This window comes from Stenella coeruleoalba, assembly GCF_951394435.1.
Source record: "Stenella coeruleoalba genome assembly, chromosome: 1".
Lineage (NCBI taxonomy): Eukaryota > Metazoa > Chordata > Mammalia > Artiodactyla > Delphinidae > Stenella > Stenella coeruleoalba.
Window position 1 is genome coordinate 75,229,038 of NC_137169.1, and position 21,677 is coordinate 75,250,714.

General features: G+C 34.6%; 1 protein-coding gene across 1 annotated transcript in view; it reads right to left on the reverse strand.

Annotated features, from left to right (window-relative positions):
* The window catches only part of COL24A1 (collagen type XXIV alpha 1 chain), a 542,658-nt gene that overhangs the window by 224,878 nt on the left and 296,103 nt on the right, over positions 1-21,677 (reverse strand). Inside the window, exon 22 of the mRNA XM_079924384.1 lies at positions 13,682-13,735. Coding sequence (XP_079780510.1) covers positions 13,682-13,735 — 54 coding nt within the window. The remainder of the gene's footprint in view (positions 1-13,681; positions 13,736-21,677) is intronic.

Below are 21,677 nucleotides of genomic sequence, written 5' to 3' on the forward strand. Positions count from 1 at the left end.
AGAGAGAGCAACACAATAAACGCAAGAGATTTAAATACCCTACTTTCAATCATTGATACAACAACCAGATAGAAGATCAATAAGGGAACAGAGGATCTGAACAATGGCATTGACCAAATTGACCTAACAGACATATACAGAACAAAGTAGCAGAATACACATTCTTTTCAAGCACACACAAAACATTCTCCAGCATAGCTCACATATTAGGTCACAAAGCGAGTTTTTAACAAATATAATAAGATTGAAATCATACCAACTATCTTTTCTAACCACAATGGAATCAAACTAGAAATCAATAGTAGAAGGAAAAGTGAAAAATTCACAACTAGGAGACAAATAAAAACGAAAACACAACATACCAAAATTTATGGGATGCAGCAAAAGCAATACTAACAGGGAATTTTATGGTGGTAAACATCTACATTATAAAAGGAGAAAGATCTCAAATAAATTATGTAACCTTACACCTCAAGGAACTAGAGAAAGGAGAACAAATTAAGTCCAAAGTTAATGTAAGAAATAAAATAATGAAGATTAGAACAGAAATAAGTGAATTAAGAGTAGAAAAACAATAGAAAAAAATCAACAAAACTAGAAGTTGATTCTTTGAAAAGATCAATAAAATTGACGTCTTTAGCTAGACTAAGGAAAAATAAGATAAGGTTCAAATAAAATCAGAATGAAACAAGGCAAATTAGAACTAATGCCACAGAAATAAAAAGGATCACAAGAGATTAATATCAGCAACAAACTGGATAACCTAGAAGAAACAGATAAAATTCCTAGAAACATACAACCTACCAAAACTGAATCATGAAGAAATAGAAAATCTGAACAGATCTATAACTAATAAGGAGATTAAATCAGTAATCAAAAAACTCCTAGTAAATAAAAGTCTAGGACCAGATGACTTCACTGGATAAGTCTACCAAACATTATAAAAAGAATTAATGTAAATCCTTCTGAAACTCTTCCAAAAAACTGAGGAGAAGGGAATACTTCCAAACTCATTTTATGAGGCCAGCATTACCCTGATACCAAAGCCAAATAAAGACACTACAAGAAAATAAAATCACTGGCCAACATCTCTGATGAATATATACGCAAAAGTCCTTGGAAAAACTAGCAATTGGGGGGCAGTCCAAGATGGCAACTCTTCCCATGGACACACCAAATCTACTGCTACATACGAAACAATTACCACTGAAAAAGAACTAGCTAAATAGCTCCTCCAAGACAAAGGATAAAAGAGGCACATTCAAATAGGTAGGAGAGGTAGACATGTAGTTTCACCAAAAAACCCACCTCCATTAAGCAACCCACAATAGGGAGGGCTCTCATGGGTCTGGAGCTACTTCCTGAGATGCAAGGGGCTTGTGTCAAACCTTGATACCTGCACTGAAAAGATGAGGCCCCCAAAACATCTGGCTTTGGAAACCCAATGGGATTCAATCCAGGGGAACTGGGGGGCTGTGAAATCTGAGATACTCCTTTTGAGTGACTCATGAATGGTCTCACACTTCCTGAGACTCAGTGTAAAGGCAGTAGTTAGAGAAGTGCCTGGACTATATGTGAAGGAGATTCATTTATTAATCTTAAAGTGACTGCTGGAGGGGCAGGTATGAGTTGGGACTTTGCAGAAGGAGGTTCTGGTGAACACCATTTTTGCACTCTCCCTATACCTTGCTAGCACAAGTGGGTGCACAGAGACACAGCCTCCCTAAAGCACAGTATTGTAAGTCAACTATACTTCAATAAAAAAAGAGTACCTTAAAAGTATCATACACCAAAATCAAGTGGGATTTATCCCAGGGATGCAAGGATGATTCAAAATCTCTGCATCAAATCAAGGTGATACAACACACTAACAAAATAAAAGATAAAAATCATATGACCATCTCAATAGATGTAAATAAAAGCATTTGACAAAATTAAACATCTACTTATGATTAAAAAAGAACCCCTCAACAAAGTGGGTATAGAGGGAATGTACCTCCACATAATAAAGTCTATATATGACAAATCCACAGTGTATATCATATTCAACGATGAAAAGCTGAAAGCTTTTTTTTCAAAGATCAGAAACAATAAAAAGATGCCCACTTTTGCCACTTTTAATCAACATAGAATTGAAAGTCTGAGCCACAGCAATTAGGGAAAGGAAGGAAGGAAGGAAGCAAGGAAGGAAGGAAGGAAGGAAGGAAGGAAGGAAGGAAGGAAGGAAGGAAGGAAGAAAGGAAAGGCATCCAAATTAGAAAGAAGTAAAATGGTCACTATTTGCAGATGACAAGACACTATATATATAAAACCATAGAGAGTCCACCAAAAAACTGTTACAAGTAATAGATGAATTGAGTAGAGTTGCAGGATACAAAATCAATACACTGTTGCATTTCTATACACTCATAACCATCAAAAAGTGAAATTAAGAAAACAATCCCATTTACAATTGCACCCAAAAGAATAAAGCACATGGGAATAAATGTAACCAAGGAGGTGAAAGACCTGTACACTGAAAACTATGAGACATTGATGCAAGAAATTAAAAAGTACACAAATAAATGGAAAGATAGTCCACTACAACAGTGGTCCCCAACCTTTTTGGCACCAGGGACCAGTTTCGTGGAAGACAATTTTTCCACAGATAGTGGGAGCGGGGTATGGTTCAGGCAGTAATGCAAGTGATGGGGAGTGATGGGAGCAGCAGATGAACCTTTGCTCGCTTGCCCGCCCCTCACCTCCTGCTGTGGGGCCCAGTTCCTAACAGGCCCCACAGGGTACCCGTCCGTGGCCTGGGGGTTGGGGACCCCTGCACTATAAAACATTACTGACAGAAATTAAAGAAGACACAAACAATGGAAAGACATCCCATATTCATGAACTGGAAGACTTAATGTTCTTAAAATGTCCATACTGCCCAAAGCAATCTACAGATTCAATGCAATCCTTAGCAAGATTCCAATGGAATTTTTTGCAGATAGGGATAAAAAAAGAATTCTACAATTCATATGGAACCAAAAAGGACCCTGACCAAAACAGCTTTGAGAAAGAATAACACTTCTTGACTTCAAAACGTATTACAAAGCTACAATCATCAAAACAGTTTTGTACCAGCAAAAAGACAGAGATATAGACCAATGGAGCACAATAGAAAGCCCAGAAATAAACTGATGCTTATACCATCAAATGGTCTTTGATAAGGGTGCCAAGACTAAACAATGGAGAAAAGGTAGTTTCTTCTACAAATGGTGTTAGGAAAACTGGATATCCACATGCAGAAGAATGAAATTGAACCTCATCTTACACGATACACATAAATCAACTTAAAATACACTTACGTCAATAAGCAAATGGATTAAAGACTAGTAATCCCTGAACCATAAAACTCCTAGAAGAAAATATAGGCAGAAATCTCCTTGACATCAGTCTTGGTGATGATTTTTGGATTTGGCACCAAATGCAAAGGCAACAAAAGCAAAAAAGAGACTACTGGGACTACATCAAACTAAATACTTCTGCACAGTAGAGAAAACAATCAACCAAGTGAAAAGACAACCTAAAGAATGGGAGAAAATATTTGCAAACCAAATACCTGACAGGGTTTAATATCTGAAATATATAAGGAACTCCTACTACCCAATAACAAAAATCAAATAACACAATTAAACTAATGGGCAAAGGACTTGAACACATATTTCTGGAAATAAGATGTACAAATGGCCAAGAGGCACATGAAAAATTGTTCAACATCACTAATCATCAGGGAAATGAAAATCAAAGCCATAATGAGAGACCAGCTCACACCTGCTAGGATGGCCATTATAAAACAAACAAACAGAAAATAACAAGTATTGGCAAAGATGTAGAGAAATTTGAAATCTTGTGTACTGTTGATGAGAATGTAAAATGGTACAGCCACTATGAAAACAGTTCCTCCAAAAATTAAAATAGAACTACCATATGATCCAGCCATCCCACTTCTGGATGTTATACAGAAGAATAAAAAACAGGATTTCAAGAGATATCTGTACTACCATGTTCACACAGGCATTCCTTATTTTATTAAGCATCACCTTATTGCACTTCACAGATACTGCATTTTTTACAAATTGAAACTTTTTGGCAACCCTGCATTGTCAGATGATGGTTAGCATTTTTTACTAATAAAGTATTTTTTAACTGAGGTATGTACATTTTTTAGACATAATGCTATTGCATACTTAATAGACAACAGTATAGTATAAACATAACTTCTGTATGCATGGGAAACCAAAAAAATTGTGTGACTGGATTTGTTGTGATATTTGCTTTGTTGCAGTGGTCTGGAACTGAAACTGCAAAATCTCCAAGGTATGTCCATAGGTGGAAACAACCTTAATGTTCATTGACAGATGAGTGAATAAAGAAAATGTGGGGTTTTGGACTATTGGATAATGGACTATTATTATGCAGCCTTTAAAATGAACAAAATTCTATTTTGTTTCACTGTGTAAATTTTGTGCACATCCTTTTGGGTGTATTGGTAAACAAATTAATATGCAAGTCATTTCTGGGGTGTCCAAATACTAGCTACAAATTTTCTATGCAGTAAACACGGTTTATATATAAACTGTAAATTTATCCAACTAATTTGTTGAAATAATTCCAATGAATTGGAACTGTTAGGACTAAGGATATCCCAAATTTATACTTTTGAGTCCAAACTAGATTTTCCCTTACTATATAGACAGGACCTCATCAATCTTGTCCCCCTGTGTTTACGTGGGTATGTTTCCTAAAACTGTATAAATGTTAAATTTCTAATCTTTGGTAATATGATATTACAAAACAATTGCTTTTCTTCTGTTATTGTTCAGCTCAGTCATCTTCATATATGCTTAATCCTTCCTAGTTACTTGTGTTATTTCACTTTCTTCTGTTTTTTTTTTTTTCCCATTCCTCTTGGTATATCGACATCTTCGTTACTAGTTTCTAAGAACTCATTTACGACTAAGGATGTTAACCATATGTCATGCAATGCAAATGAAATACCATATTTTATTGCCATCAATTTACTATAGTGTTTTGTATTTTGGTTGTGTATTAAAATATAAACATGTTGTGTTTTTAAAAATAAAAAAAGTAAATAAAAAGAACGAAATTTTGACATAGGCTATAATATGGACGAACCCTGAAGTCCTTATGCTAAGTGAAATAAGCCAGTCCCAGAAAGACAAATATTGCATGATTCTACTTGTATGAGGTATCTAAAGTAGTCAGACTCATAGAAGCAGAAAGAGAGTGATGGTTGCCAGTGGTTGGGGGAGGTAGAAATTGGAGTTGCTGTTAAATGGGTATAGGGTATGAGTCATGCAAGATAAAAACATTCTAGAGATCTGCTGTGCAAAAATATGCATATAGTTAACAGTACTGTACTGTACACTTAAAAATTTGTTGAGAGTAGATTTTATGTTATATGCTTTTTACCACAATTAAAAAAAACTTCCATGGGCTTATTAGCATTCAAGCTCCTCAACTTTATATTTAAGATCAGTCACAATCTACCTACTAACTTTTTTTTTAAGTCAGGTAGGTTTATTTCCACACCTCCATCATTGTGTTGGTTTTGTACCTGTTGCACAAAATCTCTCATTCCTTCGTTCTACTTGGCCAAATCCAACTCATTCTACTCAAATCCCGATTTCTCTACGAAGACTCTCAGAAAAATGGCCACACAAATTATTCTCTTCTCTGAGCTCCTTGTCCATTTATTATGTGCTGCCTAGTTTAACTTTTCACACGTGGAAATCTCATGTTTCCAGTGGATTACAAGTTCCTAGTAGACAGAAGAGCATGTTTTAATCTTATTTCCAAGTAATTGCTTAACAAAGTCCATTGCCCATTGTATAACTCAATAAATATTTCTCAGCTAACTAAATGCTGCCTGGAATGTAAAATGGTTAAAATAAGAAATCTGCGAACAAAATCTTGATTTTGGAATGTGAATCTTCAGGGCTGGCTTGAGGTGATCTCAGAGAACTATTCAGGAATGCATTTTCCTCTTATTAAGTTAGTTTACCAGATCTATTATAACTAATATAACCAATCTGTTAGCTATATAGGTAAACACATAACATATTTTAATAACTCAGTGTAAAAATTATTTCCATATATTCTGTAACATAACCTCACGAATAGGCTTTTTCAAAAAACTTACCAGGGATGTTATACAACAAACAAGAACAGCCTGCTTTACCTTCCTTAATTCCATAACCAAAGTAACAACATAAACCATTATGGCAACAAATAAGTTATTCCTCTGTTTACTGGAGAACAGAGAATATTTATTGGGTACTCACTTTCTGCAGTAAGCAGCAAGGGATGTGGTTTTGCTAATGTTATGGGATGCTTGAAAACAGACTGCCAAACTGGGTAGCTCTCAAGAAGGCTTGTTGAAGTATGCTTTGTATCTATATACACATATACGTACACACACAGTCCCACAATCAACAGAACCATAGTTAACACAAGTTTCCAATGTTAGTTTGAGGTTTTTAGTCAACTGGCAGAAAATGAGGAGAAAATGAAAGGCTTCTTTAGAGCTGTGCCAAATTGCTCTGGAAAAGTTTGCAAATAGTGTAACCACGTATTTCAAACAGAGTGTGCATGATTTTTTTGATGACCATCTTGTATAACTGAAACATAACTTGAATAATTTATATTGTCCCCACTTTCTAAAGAAGACATATATACGAAAATATAGGAAGTTTTAAGATGCTTCCATGACATAGTGTACACAACTAAAAAAACACATCAGGCAAATAGGGTCACTATGTTTGCCTCTACTTTTCCCTTCTGTTTCTAGAAACAATTTTGAGGCAAATAGGAAGGACGAAAAAGAGAGACAAAAACAGACCCTTCCCAACCTATAAAACATAAAATAATGTTCCTCTTCCTTTTAATAATATAATGTTCCTCTTCCTCTTCCTAACCAAAATTCTCTGGTTATTTTGATTAAATCATCTATGATATTATATTAAAATTCAGTCATGTGTAGAAAAACAATTAGTCTCATAATGTTGGTGCTGATTAGGCTACAAGCTCATGTTTATTGAAAAAATTTAGATAAAGCAATCTAAAAAGTAACTACTACCCACTGGAAATTCAACCATTAATATTCATTAAAATGTCTGGCTTTCAGACCTTTTGTCCCACTTTCATATTGTAATTTTAAGACAAAAGGAAGTAATGAGAAGTATTAAAGATCACTATTATAATACTATTCAAAAGGTCAACTGCCTTTCTTCAGTTCTCTGACACTGTTCTTAACAAAAATTTAAGAGAAACAAAATTTACAAACTGAAGAGGATTTACAAAGCCATCTTGTGTTCTTCACCTAGTATGATATGCATACTTTAAAACATAAAGTTAGGGGGTGGAGTGCAAGATGGGGTAGGGATTAAGAGGTACAAACTATTATGTATAAAATAAAAAAGTGCTACATTAAAAGGATCATACACCATGATCAAGGGGGATTTGTCCCAGGGATGCAAGGATTTTTCCATATCTGCAAATCAATCAGTGTGATACAACACATCAACAAATTGAAAACCCAAATGATCATCTCAATAGATGCAGAAAAAGCTTTTGACAAAATTCAACACCCATTTATGATTAAAAACTCTCCAGAAAGTGGGCATAGAGGGAACGCACCAACAACATAATAAAGGCCATATACGACAAACCTACAGCTAACATACTCAATGATGAAAAACTGAAAGCATTTCCTCTAAGATCAGTAACAAGACAAGGATATCCACTCTTGCCACTTTTATTCAACATAGTTTTGGAAGTCCTAGCCATGGAAATCAGAGAAGAAGAAGAAATAAAGGGAATCCAAATTGGAAAAGAAGTAAAACTGTCACTGTTTGTAGATGACATGATATTACACATAGAAAATCCTAAAGATGCTACCAGAAAACTACTAGAGCTCACCAATGAATCTGGTAAAGTTGCAGGACACAAAATTAATACACAGCAATCTGTTGCATTTCTACATAGTAACAATGAAACATCAGAAGGAGAAATGAAAGAAACAATTCCATTTACTGTCGCATGAAAAAGAATAAAATACCTAGGAATATACCTACCTAAGGAGGCAAAAGACCTGTACTCTGAAAACTATAAGACACTGAGGAAAGAAATCGAAGATGACACAAACATTTGGAAAGATAAACCCTGTTCTTGGATTGGAAGAATCGACATTGTCAAAATGACTAAACTACCCAAGGCAATATACAGATTCAGTGCAAGCCCTATCAAATTACACATGGCAGTTTTCACAGAACTAGATCAAATATCTTAAAATTTACAGGGAGACACAAAAGACACTGAATAGCCAAAGCAGTCTTGAGAAAGAAAAACGGAGGTGGAGGAATCACACTCCTTGACTTCAGACTATTCTACAAAGATACAATCACCAGGGCTTCCCTGGTGGCGCAGTGGTTGAGAATCTGCCTGTTAATGCAGGGGACACAGGTTCGAGCACTGGTCTGGGAGGATTCCATATGCCGCGGAGCAACTAGGTCCATGAGCCACAACTACTGAGCCTGCGCATCTGGAGCCTGTGCTCCGCAACAAGCGAGGCCGCGATAGTGAGAGGCCCCTGCACCGCGATGAAGAGTGGCCCCTGCTTGTCACAACTAGAGAAAGCCCTCGCACAGAAACGAAGACCCAACACAGCAAAAATAAATAAATTAATAAACTCCTACCCCCAACATCTTCTTTGAAAAAAAAAAAGAAAAGATACAATCACCAAAACGTGTGGTACTGGCACAAAAACAGAAATATAGATCAATGGAACAGGATAGGAAGCCCAGAAATAAACCCATGCACCTATGGTAAATTAATCTATGACAAAGGAAGGAAGACTACACAATGGGGAAAAGACAGTCTCTTCAATAAGTGGTGCTGGAAAAAATGGACAGATATGTGTAAAAAAAAAAATGAAATTAGAACATTCTCTAACACTATATGCAAAAATAAACTCAAAATGGATTAAAGACCTAAATGTAAGTTCAGATACTATAAAACTCTTAGAGGAAAACATGGGCAGAATACTCTTTGACATTAATCACAGCAATACCTTTTTGATCCATATCCTAGAGTAATGGAAATAAAAGCAAAAATAAACAAATGGGACATAATTAAACTCAAAAGCTTTTGCACAGCAAAGGAAACCATAAACAAAACCAAAGACAACCCACAGAAGGGAGAAAATATTTGCAAATGATGTGACTGACAAGAGATTAATCTCCAAAATTTACAAACAGCTCATGAAGCACAATATCAAAAAAGCAAACAACTGAATCAAAAAATGTGCAAAAAATCTAAATAGACATTTCTCCAAAGAAGACATACAGATGGCCAAGAGGTGCATGAACAGATGCTCAACATCACTAATTACTAGAGAAATGCAAATCAAAACTACAATGAGATATTATCTCATACCAGTCAGAATGGCCATTATCCAAAAGTCTACAAACAATAAATGCTGGAGAGGGTGTGGAGAAAAGGGAACCCTCCTACACTGCTGGTGGGAATGTACATTGGTACAGCCACTGTGGAGAAGAGTATGGAGGTTCCTTAAGAACTTAAAAATAGAGTTGCCATATGATCCAGCAATCCCAGCCTTGGCCATATATCCAGAGAAAAAACATGGTTTGAAAGGATACATGCACCCCAGTGTTCACTGCAGCGCTGTTCACAATAGCCAAGACATGGAAGCATCCTAAATGTCCATCAAAAGATGAATGGATAAAGAAGATGTCGTACATATATACAATGGAATATTACTCAGCCATTAAAAAAGAATGAAATAACGCCATTTGCAGCAACATGGATAGACCTGGAGATTATCATACTAAGTGAAGTAAGTCAGACAGAGATAGAAAAATATCACATGATATCGCTTATATGTGGAATCTTTAAAAAAAGGATACAAATGTACTTATTTACAAAACAGAAACAGACTCACAGACTTAGATAATGAACTTATGGTTACCAGGGGGACAAAGTGGGGGGGAAGGATAGATTGGGAGTTTGGGATTGATATGTACACACTGCTATATTTAAAATAGATAACCAACAAGGACCTACTGTATAGCACAGGGAATGCTGATCAATATTCTGTAACAACCTAAATGGGAAAAGAATTTGAAAAAGAATATACACATGTATACGTATAACTGAATCACTTTGCTGTACACCTGAAACTAACACAACATTGTTAATCATCTATACTCCAATATAAAATTAATTTTTTTTTAATTTTTAGAAAATTGTGAATCACCGTGTTGTACACCTGTAACTTATATAATATTGTATATTAGCTATACTTCAATAACTTTTTTTTAAAGTTAGGAAACCCTACAGAAGAAAAAAAAATTAAGTTCAATTATTACTTCCTCTTGAAGTAATTCCCAATTTCCTAAGGCAGAATCTGTTGCTCAATTATCTAGGCTCTCATAGCCCTTCACCAACTCTTTTATATAGCGTCTAACAATACTTTGTGATTTTTTTTTCCCAACCTCTCTCTGAACTGTAATCTCATCAAGGGGAGGGACCATAGTTCAGAAATCTTTATCAACCCACATTTAGTACCTGGGTTAAAACATAAAAGAAACTCAATACATGTTAAACAAATGAATTACTGAATGAATGGAAAAATGAATGTGTTTATATATGCATCAAGTTCAAGTTCCTAAGTATACAGCAGGTAAGGGGCTAAATTACATATGAGAAATTCTCAACTCAGTTCTCTATACTACCTCTCTCTCTCAATGTCCATTCATGCTACTATTTCTACTTTGGGATTTGGTTTACTACTAGATATTGATTATTTCTGTCTCAACGTCAACCAGATACCACAAGCTAAATATACCCAGAATCAAATTTCTTGTCTTCCCCATCTTCCAAACCTGCTCCTCCTTCTGAGTTCCTTAGTTAATTCAATGACATCAGTAACCCAAGTCATAGTCCCAGTTTTATCTTTGACTTCTCTTTCTCCCATCACCTTCATTTAATCAGTTACCAAGTTGTATTGTTTCTATTTCTGAATTAGCTTTTAAATAGTCATTCAATCATCCACTCAGCCAATATCTATTATGTTCCTATTATGTGCTATGGATATTATCATGGTTATTGTGATATGTATAAAACCAATTAGTGTCTTTCTCAAAAAGCTTATAGTCTAATAGAGAGATAAGCAAATCAGCAGTTATATGAAGATAAGTGCTTGATAGACTTTTTTAGAAATACAGAGAAGAGACATCTCAATTAGATTTGAGAGGAACAGGAAAAGCTTCCTGGACAATGTGGCATGTGATGTGTAGGTGTTAGCTAGATAAGTAGGGCACAGATCCAGATTAAAAAAACAGCATGCAGGAAGCTGTGAGATTTGAACAAGTATGGCATGGTTTGGTACTCTAAATAGTCTACCTAGAGTAACGCTTTTGAAAGAGCAATGGGAGATGTGACTAGATGACAACAGAGTTAGAGAGGGAGAGTAGGTCATAAAGAACCTTGTGTAAAAAGTAAAGAATTATAATCCTTAACCTGGAAGCTATGGAGATACTGAAGAATTTAAGTACAAGAATGACATGATGAAATCTATACTTTACAAACATTATTACATCAGTAGTTTGGATGTAGATTTGAAGAAATGTCAGAATGGTGGCAAGAACAATTAGAGGGCTATTACACTAATCCTGGTGAAGAATAAATAGGGCCTAAACTAAAACATTGGCAGTGAAAATGGTTCCAAGGGCAAAGATAGGAAATTATGAGTCAAAGGAGAGATCAGGATAAAGGTGATAACTGATGGCATGAGGTCATTCAGGGGTCAGGAGAGGGTTTGATACAAAACATATGTGAAATTTGAATACTGGGGAGGGGGAGGAATAATTTTTCTGTGGAGACAGAAAGGGAGGGGGAAATATGGCTGAATATGTACAGGGAGAGTTGTTAGGTGGCCAGTAGTGTTTTCAAATAACACACAGGATGCCCAGTTAGATTTGAATTTCACATAAATAATGAATAACTTTTAGTACAAATGTGTTCCAAATACTGCACCTTCATCCTCTCACAAGTTTCCTTTTACTGAATGCCATATATCTCACTTGTCTGTCTACAAATTCTGACTCATTCATCATGTCAGCTCAAGTGCTACCTTCTCTACAAAGTGTAATCTGAGTCCCCTAACCATATACTCACACAGTATCACATATTATATGTTATTCACATGGTTATTATAAAGGGTTTCCTGCATATATTTCTCTAGATTGTAAGTTTCTTGAAAGTAGGAAGCAGGACTTTTCATCTTTGTAGCCCTAGGGTCTAGCACAATGTCTGTCACGTAAGAGGCAGCCAGTAAATATTTGTTGATTGAATGAATGTTCTGTTTCACTTCAGATCTTTATAACTTCTTTTCTAGCTTTTTCTAGCTCATCTCTTTGCCTTCATTTTTTCTCTTGTTAAACCATCCTCCATGCTGACATAAGAGGTATCTTTTTTAAAACATAAATCACCTAGATTACTTTACTATTTAAAAATCTTTGATTACTACACGATGCCCATGGTAGAAGTAGGAACTCTTCAACATGGTCTTAAACCTTCCCCACAATTTAATCCCCAAGCTAAGTGGTTAAGAGCTCAGACTTTGAAATCATGTCTGGGTGAGAATCCTAAGTCACCTGATAGTTATGTGACTGAGGGAATAACTTAACTATCTATAAAATGGGGATAAAATCTACCTCATAAAGATGTTGTGAAGATTAAATGAGGTATCTGTAAAACATTTACTACAGTACTGTAGTACTTGACACGATAGTACACTAACAAATATAGCTATATTAATATCCTTTCCAGCTTCATCCCCTAACACTTCCTCTCTACTCACACTAATAACCTTCCACAGCAGCTATACTTCATAACCTGCCAGTTCTCCAAACTTCAGGCTATTTCATTGTTCTGTGTCTATTCACAATACTTTATTTGTTTACGATGCTCATTCTATGTCAGCCTGCTTGGCAAAGCTTGGTATTTAAAGGTTTTCTATGGATAATTTCTAGTATACATACACAACAACAGTAAAGGAAGTTAGAAATGATTAGCTTTCTGCAGATAGTTTGTACTATGTATAAATTCCAGAACACCATAGGCTTTCTTTTATTTTAATCAGTGGATATTTAATAGGCCCTAAAGAGTTTTAGTGGTCAGAAAACTCTCATCTATTCAGTGTAGGCTATAGGTTTTTGGGTTTTTAAATTTTTTTCACCTCTTATAAGAAATCGTTTTTTCAGTTATTTACTTGCTTTGCAAATATTGTCACCCTAATCTAAGTCTAGACCAAACCAGGAAAATCATTTTCAATGACCTGAACCCAAGAGGCTGTATAAACATACTCCTACTAAACAAATGATAGCAAAAGAACAACCAGACACGCAAACTACTTCCTGATTATCTCAAAACAAGCTGTACAAGGTTTTTTAAATGCACCGAGTCAGCTCAAAAATATCCAGAAATGTTCTGATATTTCTAAAATAGTTTTTTACCCATTCATTGAGATTTGACATTAGAAAACTATAGATACCATACTTTCTTCTTCTTCTGTTTTTCTTTTTCTTTTTTTTTTCCTTACCTTTGATCCTTCAGGGCCATTTTGTCCAGGAATCCCAATATCTCCAGGAAAACCCTAGGGAACATAAAAATATAGAGAGTTTATTCCATAGCAAATTACTTTAAATCTATTAAGCATATAGAAATTCCCTTTGCCTTTCTTTGATGTCCAATAAAAATGATTTATTCTCCTCAAAATTTCAATATTAAAGATTAATCGTTAGGCAGTTGTCTGACATTGGAATACAAAACTTACTAAGTATACTAAAACAGAGCTTACTTCATCAGTTATTCATGAACAATCCTCAGACCCAAAGAAAATTCTCTAATCATTCACAACTTGAAAAAAAGGCAAAAAAAAATGTAACAGGTCTTTTCAGTGTCATATGGGACACAAAGCCACCCAAGGATTAGGGGAATGTACTTTGTTAGACTCACTGTTTACTAACTAACTATATGCTAATTCTTCTGTTTGGTGAAAAAAACAATAACCCCAAAGGTTATATATCTTAACATACAGGATACTAATCAGTTTTGTATCGAACTCAACTATCTTATTCTAACATTCCCATATTCAATTGTCTATAAATAGCTCAATGCTCTTTGAATTTGTATTAACATCTTACTGGTTCCATCATTAATTAACAAATTGAATAAAATCTTTGACCCATGTTTACTTCATATTTGCCTGAAAATCATAATTTTACCTTTTCAGAAATTATACTTTAACAGTCTAAAACAGTTTTCTCAAGAAATAGAAATGGACCAAAGTGTCAGAAAAATCTGTGCTGAGAAAAGGCCAACAGTGTTGCTCCAAAATGGTTAGATCGATATTCTTACTGAAATAATACATTAGAATGAAATTCATCATGATCAGTTTCCATATTGATAATAAGCTAATAATTATAGTTTTCCTTGTATTTTGTCACAGATAAGCTGTTTCAGTGTTTCCTTCTGACATGGACAAACGAATAAAAAGTAGGATAAGTACAGAATCATATCTTTAAAAGTAAAGAAGGCTGCAATTAAGTATGAATGTCAGCTAGAAAAGACAGTTCATTGGAGGGGTAAATATTATGGTAATTAAAATGCCAACAAGTAAGATGGAATAGCAAGGTTGATTCTGGAAAACTCATCTTGGAAAAAAAGAAAAAATCAACAGTAAGTGATACTAACTTATCCAGTCTGGATTAGGACAGAAATGACTCCAATTTAAAACTTGGATTCTGTGGAGAAAAATATTACTTGTGGTCGTTTCTGGCAAGAGAAAAGGCAGTGGTAACAGAAAGACAGGACACAGGATCAGATTTCTGGAAGTTTTGGAACAGAATATGTTTAATACAGACATGCTGATGGCTTTTCTAACTAAAGGAAATCAGGTTCATCTATACTTTCTCTGCCTTGAGTAATTTTCCCTTATCTTTCTTTACCTGGAACACTTAAGTTTTAAATAGCAGATTAAATAATATATCACTTGCAAATCTTTCTTTGACCTCCAATACCCTGAGTTAGGACCCTTCTAAGACTCACACCATCCTAGGGTCCTACAAGTTTAGTTGATAGTGTTTTGGCTTGTATTGTTTTCCTCATCAGATTGTAAATTCCCTGAGGGCAGCTTTATCTCTTATTAACCACCATATTCCCAGAAACTAGTACAACACCTGGCACATAGTAAATGCTAAAAAAATTGATTTTTTTTGCTCTTGAATAATGATTTGTTTCTTTTGACAATAAAAAGGGACAACGTGGCTGGTGGCTACTTTTGGCCCCTCAATACCAGTTTACAACCACTGGTTCACAGCATGCTCATAGATAAATTCATAATTCCTGTCCATTCTCCAGCTGAGCCTGGAACACCTTGTCCTACTAGAAACCAAGCTGTAAAAGGTATCAAACCTGGAGTCACGTTAAAAGAACTCTGGGAGCTTGAAGAGGATCTCACCAGCCAGAAATGGGACAATATGAACTTCAGTAAGGACAAAAATTGCAATGGATTGCAACAGGTCAAATATGATTAAATTCAGAAGTTCAAAATGATACAACAAAAAATTATTCGCATTTAGCAGATGAAAGAAAGCCAACTCATTATTTCCAAAACTGGTAAACAAAGGTGAAGAATCAAGCATTTATTCCACCTTTTCTATACATACAATAATACAACTAACCAAATAGTAGATTAGGGGATGTATTCCAGCCAATAAATGAAAAAGAAGTGAAAGAACAAGAATATCTCCATTTTGCAATCCCCTAAATGATCTAATGTATGTAGGGAGTTGAGGAATCACAACTGTTAACTAACATCACAGAATGATGATAGACATTTTGTGCTTCCTAATGAAAGAACACAATATCACCCATAGTCTTGCCAAAAACAAACAAGCAAAACTGACCTTGGCTAGGTCTCTATATGTGGCTACCAATTTGCAGGAAATACAGAGGGAGAAACATGCTTAACTACACCATGAGACTATAATCAGCAAAATCCAGGCTGTAGGAATCTCTACAGGTTAAATGGCTGGGGATCTTCAACAATTAAATTATAAAGTGGGGAAAAGGCAATGGAAGGAGAACTTGTAGACTAAAAGACACAAGAGTAAAACAAACAAGACTAAACTACAGTTTTAAAAGATGTACACCCGAGTGATAAACCATAAAAGAAAAAGAGGAACTGCTTACTTACTGCAGGAGAGATAGGCTTGTGGCTGGGTTGGGATCCATAAAAGTTTCTGGGGATAACGGGCAGTTCTATTCCTGACCTGTGTGGTAGTTATAAGAGTGTTTGTCTTATAACTGTTTGTGATATACATTTGTTTTATATAGTTTTTAGTGTCTGCGCTTTATTTTCAATAAACAGTAAGAAAAACGTTATGAGGTGGCTTCTGGATAAATATGAACTATTGAGTATATATGCATGAATATCTGCTCCTTCTTAATCATTAAAATTACAGTAAAGGAATATTTAAAAGACAAAAAGTACCAAAGACCAGGGAATAAGAGACAAAAGATGTCAGCATATCTGTTCTTATATTATAGCCATGTAAGTTAAATATTTTAAAATTAAAACTTTATTTAAAAGTTCAGAAGCACATCAGTATAGCTATTAAAAGGAAGAAAAAAATCTCAAATAGGATACCTTTGAAACTTGGCCAGAGAATATATTTTTTTAAATAAACTGTTTTTTTTAAATTGGGGTATAGTTGCTTTACAACGTTGTGTTAGTTTCTGCTTCACAACGAAGTGCATCAGCTACATGTATACATATATCCCCTCCCTCTTGGACCTCCCTCCCAACCCCCACCCACAATCCCACCCCTCGAGGTCACCACAGAGCACCAAGCTGAGCTCCCTGCATTATACAGCAGGTTCCCACTAGCTATCCGTTTTACACATGGCAGTGGACCTAGAGTCTGTCATAAAATGTGAAGTAAGTCAGAAAAACAAATATCGTATATTAACACAGATATGTGGGATTTAGAAAAATGGTACAGATGAACCTATTTGCAGGGCAGGAATAGAGACCCAGATGTAGAGAACGGACGTGTGGACACGGTGTGGGGTGGGATGAACTGGGAGACTGGGATTGATGTATGTGCACTGCCATGCATGTGGCTGTCCAATATTCCCAAACCATTATTGAAGAGACTGACCTTTCCATCACTGTATATTCTTGGCTCCTCTGTCATAGATCAACTGACCACATGTGGATGGATTTATTTCTGGTCATTTTTTCCTTTCTCTTCTGTTCCAGTAATCTATGTGTCTGTTTTTATGGAAATATCATACTGTTTTGATTACTATAGCTTTGTAATATAGTTTGAAACTAGGAAGTGTGATGCCTCCAGCTTTGTTCTTCCTTCTCAAGGTTGCTTCAGCTATTTGGGGTCATTTGTGGTTCCACATGAATTTTAGGATTGTTTGTTCCATTTTTGTGAAAAATGCCATTGGAGTTGTGGTAGGGATTGCACTGAATCTGTAGGTTGCTTTGGGTAGTATGGACATTTTAACAATATTAATTCTTCCAATCCACGAACATGGAATATCTTTCCATTAATTTGTGTCTCCTTCAATTTCTTTCATCAATGTCTGTACTGTCTTACAGTAGAACTGTAAGTTCTCAACATACAGGTTTTTCACCCCCTTGGTTAAATTTATTCCTAGGGTTTTTTGTTTGTTTGTTTGTTTGTTTTGGTGCAATTATAAATGGGGTTGTTTTCTTAAGTTCTCTGATAGTTCATTATTAGTGTATAGAAAAAACTGATATTTTTTTGTATATTGATTTTGTATCTTGCATGTGGTGCCTTCTTAATAGAAATAGTTTAATCACCAATTTTTATTAAGAAGCAGGAAACTCAAGTAGCTTTAAAAATAATAAGTAAAAATGTGTCTTGTTTTTGGACTGCTAACATTTGTTTACTGCACTGAGAAGAGTGATTCAGTATCCTTTCCAGTGAAAACATTTTATTATTCTCTAATCACTAAAGGCTGAGTCTAGTTCACATGCATTTTTAAAGCAAAACCTGGGAACCAAAGCACTAGCAGATTCCATTAGTTTCCTAAGAAATCATAAAACTAAAATATTGTCATTCTTATTCTGGCAGCTGTCAGAAGTCTGGAAGCTAGAGGCTCCTAACAGAATAAATATGTGATGCTCTATGGTATATATTAAGCACATTAGTAATTCTTTAATAAGAGTGGTAAGTCTGTTTTATTTTGAAATATATAGTCCTTTCAGTTAAAAAGATAGATAAAAATGGTAAACTGATAAATAATCCACAAATAAATAAATCCAATGAATAAACTAATTATGGTATATTGGTAAGATGAAACAACCTGGATGTGGCAAACTGGATGAATCTCAAATGCATTATGCTAAGTAAAAGAAGCCAGACCAAAAAAGAGTATATACTATATAAGTTCATTTACATAAAACTTTAGAAAAATGCAAATTAACCTAAAGTGACAAAAAGCAGATCGGTGGTAATCTGGGAAGGGTGGGGGCAGAAAAACAAAATGAGGGATTACAAAAAATGAACAAGTGTTGAGTTTGACAAATACCTTTTATATCTTGATCTTGGTGATGGTTTCACAGGTTATACGTGCATGAAAAATTATGAAATTATACAATTTAAAATATACAGCTTATTATATTATAATATACCTCAATTATACCTGTACAAAACTATACAAAAATAAGTTAATTGGTATTGGGTGTTTTAGATAATCATTTGTTTTTTGGTAGGTAACAGTTTGTAATGATTTGAAGACCATTAGAGAGAAAGTAGAATTTATTCATTGAACTTGGCCCCAGATGAAATCAGTGAAGTTCAGAATTTGTATTATTTTAGAGGTAGTAACACGTTCAATTATAATAGGTTAAAAGTAAAGTACATATTTGGGGAAATTTAAATTTTTCTGATATTTTATAATATAGCTTTAAATACTCTTATTATAGATAAGAGTGACATTTAGGTCATTTAACTATCATGAAAAATTTCAAGTTTTTCATTGATTTTTATATACACTACGCATTAAATACTCAAGAACACAATATGATTTGACTTAAATTTATCTTCTGAGTAGTTTATAAGTCTGAACAAAGTAGAGATGAATATATTCCTTTGAAAATAGTCATATTGAGAAAAGATAAAATTAAGAAACCATTTAAGATAGGGCAACATAAAAATTATGAATTCCTAAAGGGCAAAGTTATGCAAAGCCTTGTCTGGTGCTGGGCATACAGTACATTCAAAGTACATTCAACAAAAATTTGATGGCCTGAATTGATGAACAAATTAAAAACAAATTCTATTTGAATAATTATATTTTCAATTACGCAATTTCAAAAGTTACCCTTTGTCTGAAAAAGCAAACAACTCCACCCCAACAAAAAATAACCAACTAGTATAGCTTCTATAGATAGGATTGAAAATTTTCATATGCAAACAAGAATGAATGCATCCAGAGGGAGAGAGGTTCTGTAAGGAGAGAATTTAGTTTTGAGACATGGATCCAAAAAACAATCATAAGATTTTTGTTCTTTAGTATTTGTGGAAGTACATGCCATGTCGGGAATATACTGAGTCCAAGTAGGAAAGTAATAAAAGAAGATTTAAATGACCTTTTCTGAGTGAGAATAATCTATCCAAAAGTTAATGCCAAAAAAATATTTGAAAGGACAAAAATAATAAATTCACTTTCCCAGTAAACTATAGAAACTAAACTTGAGCACAGGGCAGTGTGCAGCTGCAAATTAAGGAACTGTTCTGTCTTCTGAAAAAACCACAAATAGAAAATATGAGCTTCTGGAAAAATAAATGCAGAATAAAGAATTCATCTAAGTATCTGGCTCACTTTCATTCTCTTTTGCTGTTTTAGGTCTAAAAAGCCATCAAAACCAGATTTTTTTTCATTATGATACTGTTAAAAATCTTTGCAAATGATTATTGCTATTTATATATTTCCCCTTTTGTAATTCTATATATTTAAGCAATAAATATAGCACAGCTGAACTCTAAATTCCATTTATATGTAACATTCTAAAAGCTCAGAGAAAATCCAAAAAGACAATAAAATCCTTTATGACATAGCATACACTCTCTCTTCTAAATAAAACTTTGCTTAAATAGTATTCACAGTATATTTGAAGTCACTCAAAAAAACCTACAAAGTCAATTGCAAAGGCTACTTTCATCCTACTGAAATCTACAGAAAACTATTACTAAACTTATAATTTTAAAATAATTTATTTTGACCATTATTTGATACTTAAGTTTGGATAACCTATAGTGACAAAAAGCAGATCAGTAGTAGACTGAGGAAGGGAGGAACATGAAGGACAGAAAGGAAAGGTTACAAAGGTAAACAAAGAAATTTTGGGGTTTGATGGATGAGTTCACTATTTTGATTTCAGTGATTGTTTCACAAGTTAAACATACGTCTAAAATTATCAAATTGTACAATTTAAATATAGGCAGTTTTGTTATATGTAAATTATACTTCAATAAAACTGTAAAGCAAAAAGGTAGTTGGTATTGGATGTTTTAGATAACCACTTGCTTTTTGGTAGACAATAGCTTGCAACCACGTAAAGAACCTTAGAAAACCTGTCCCCAGATAAAAATCAGTGAAACTCATATTTCAAAATGTTTTGGAGATAATAACATGACTGTGATTTGATACTTACCTTTAGATAAATATCATTTTAGGTACTCATTGTCTATATACATGACTCATTTAGAATTCTTATGAGCATCTTTAAGAATATATAGTCATTCCTTCAACACATAGTTGCCATGTGTCAGGCATTGTTCTTGGTACTGAACATATACTACAGAATGAAGATATTCCCTTGTTTCATAGAATGTATGATATATTCCAGAGAATCTTTACCTCAGGTTCTCATTTCAGTGTGTGTAAGATTGTGGCAGGGAGTGGGAAGTTGGGTGATTTAAAAAGATGATTTATACTGTTATGAGGAACTATCATGTATCAATCGCCTACGTTTGGTTTAAATACACAACTATGGGCCTGGGCCACTCTATGTTGTTTCTCATTCTCTCGTTTTCCAAATGGAATGAATAGTGTGGCTATTTTGTTTTCTAAAATCATATACTGATTAGTTGAGATGTAGACCTGTATCTGGGTCTCACTGAGAATGCTCCTTACCCAAAGAACCTGGCCTTGGAGCTGTAACAAATAACTGACCAATACATTGGGTTATCTTTCTTTGGAGAAGGGAGAGTGTATTTTCATCTGTGTGGGTAGCCACATGCACTATGTTACCAAAGGCATTTTAAAACCTGTGTAAGTGCGAAGAAGGGTATATACAGATATTGGGCACCAAAAATGTGAAATGTAGACAGCATTTCTTTTTATCTGCTCACCATCTGTTTGGGGAACTACTCTCTTCCCCAGTTTGCAGTGCATGTGCTTCTGGTCCCCATCCCAGTTTTTAGGGGTATAGGATCACCTATACCCCTAGGTGATCCAAATCCTGCCAATTACAGTATTCCTGTTTC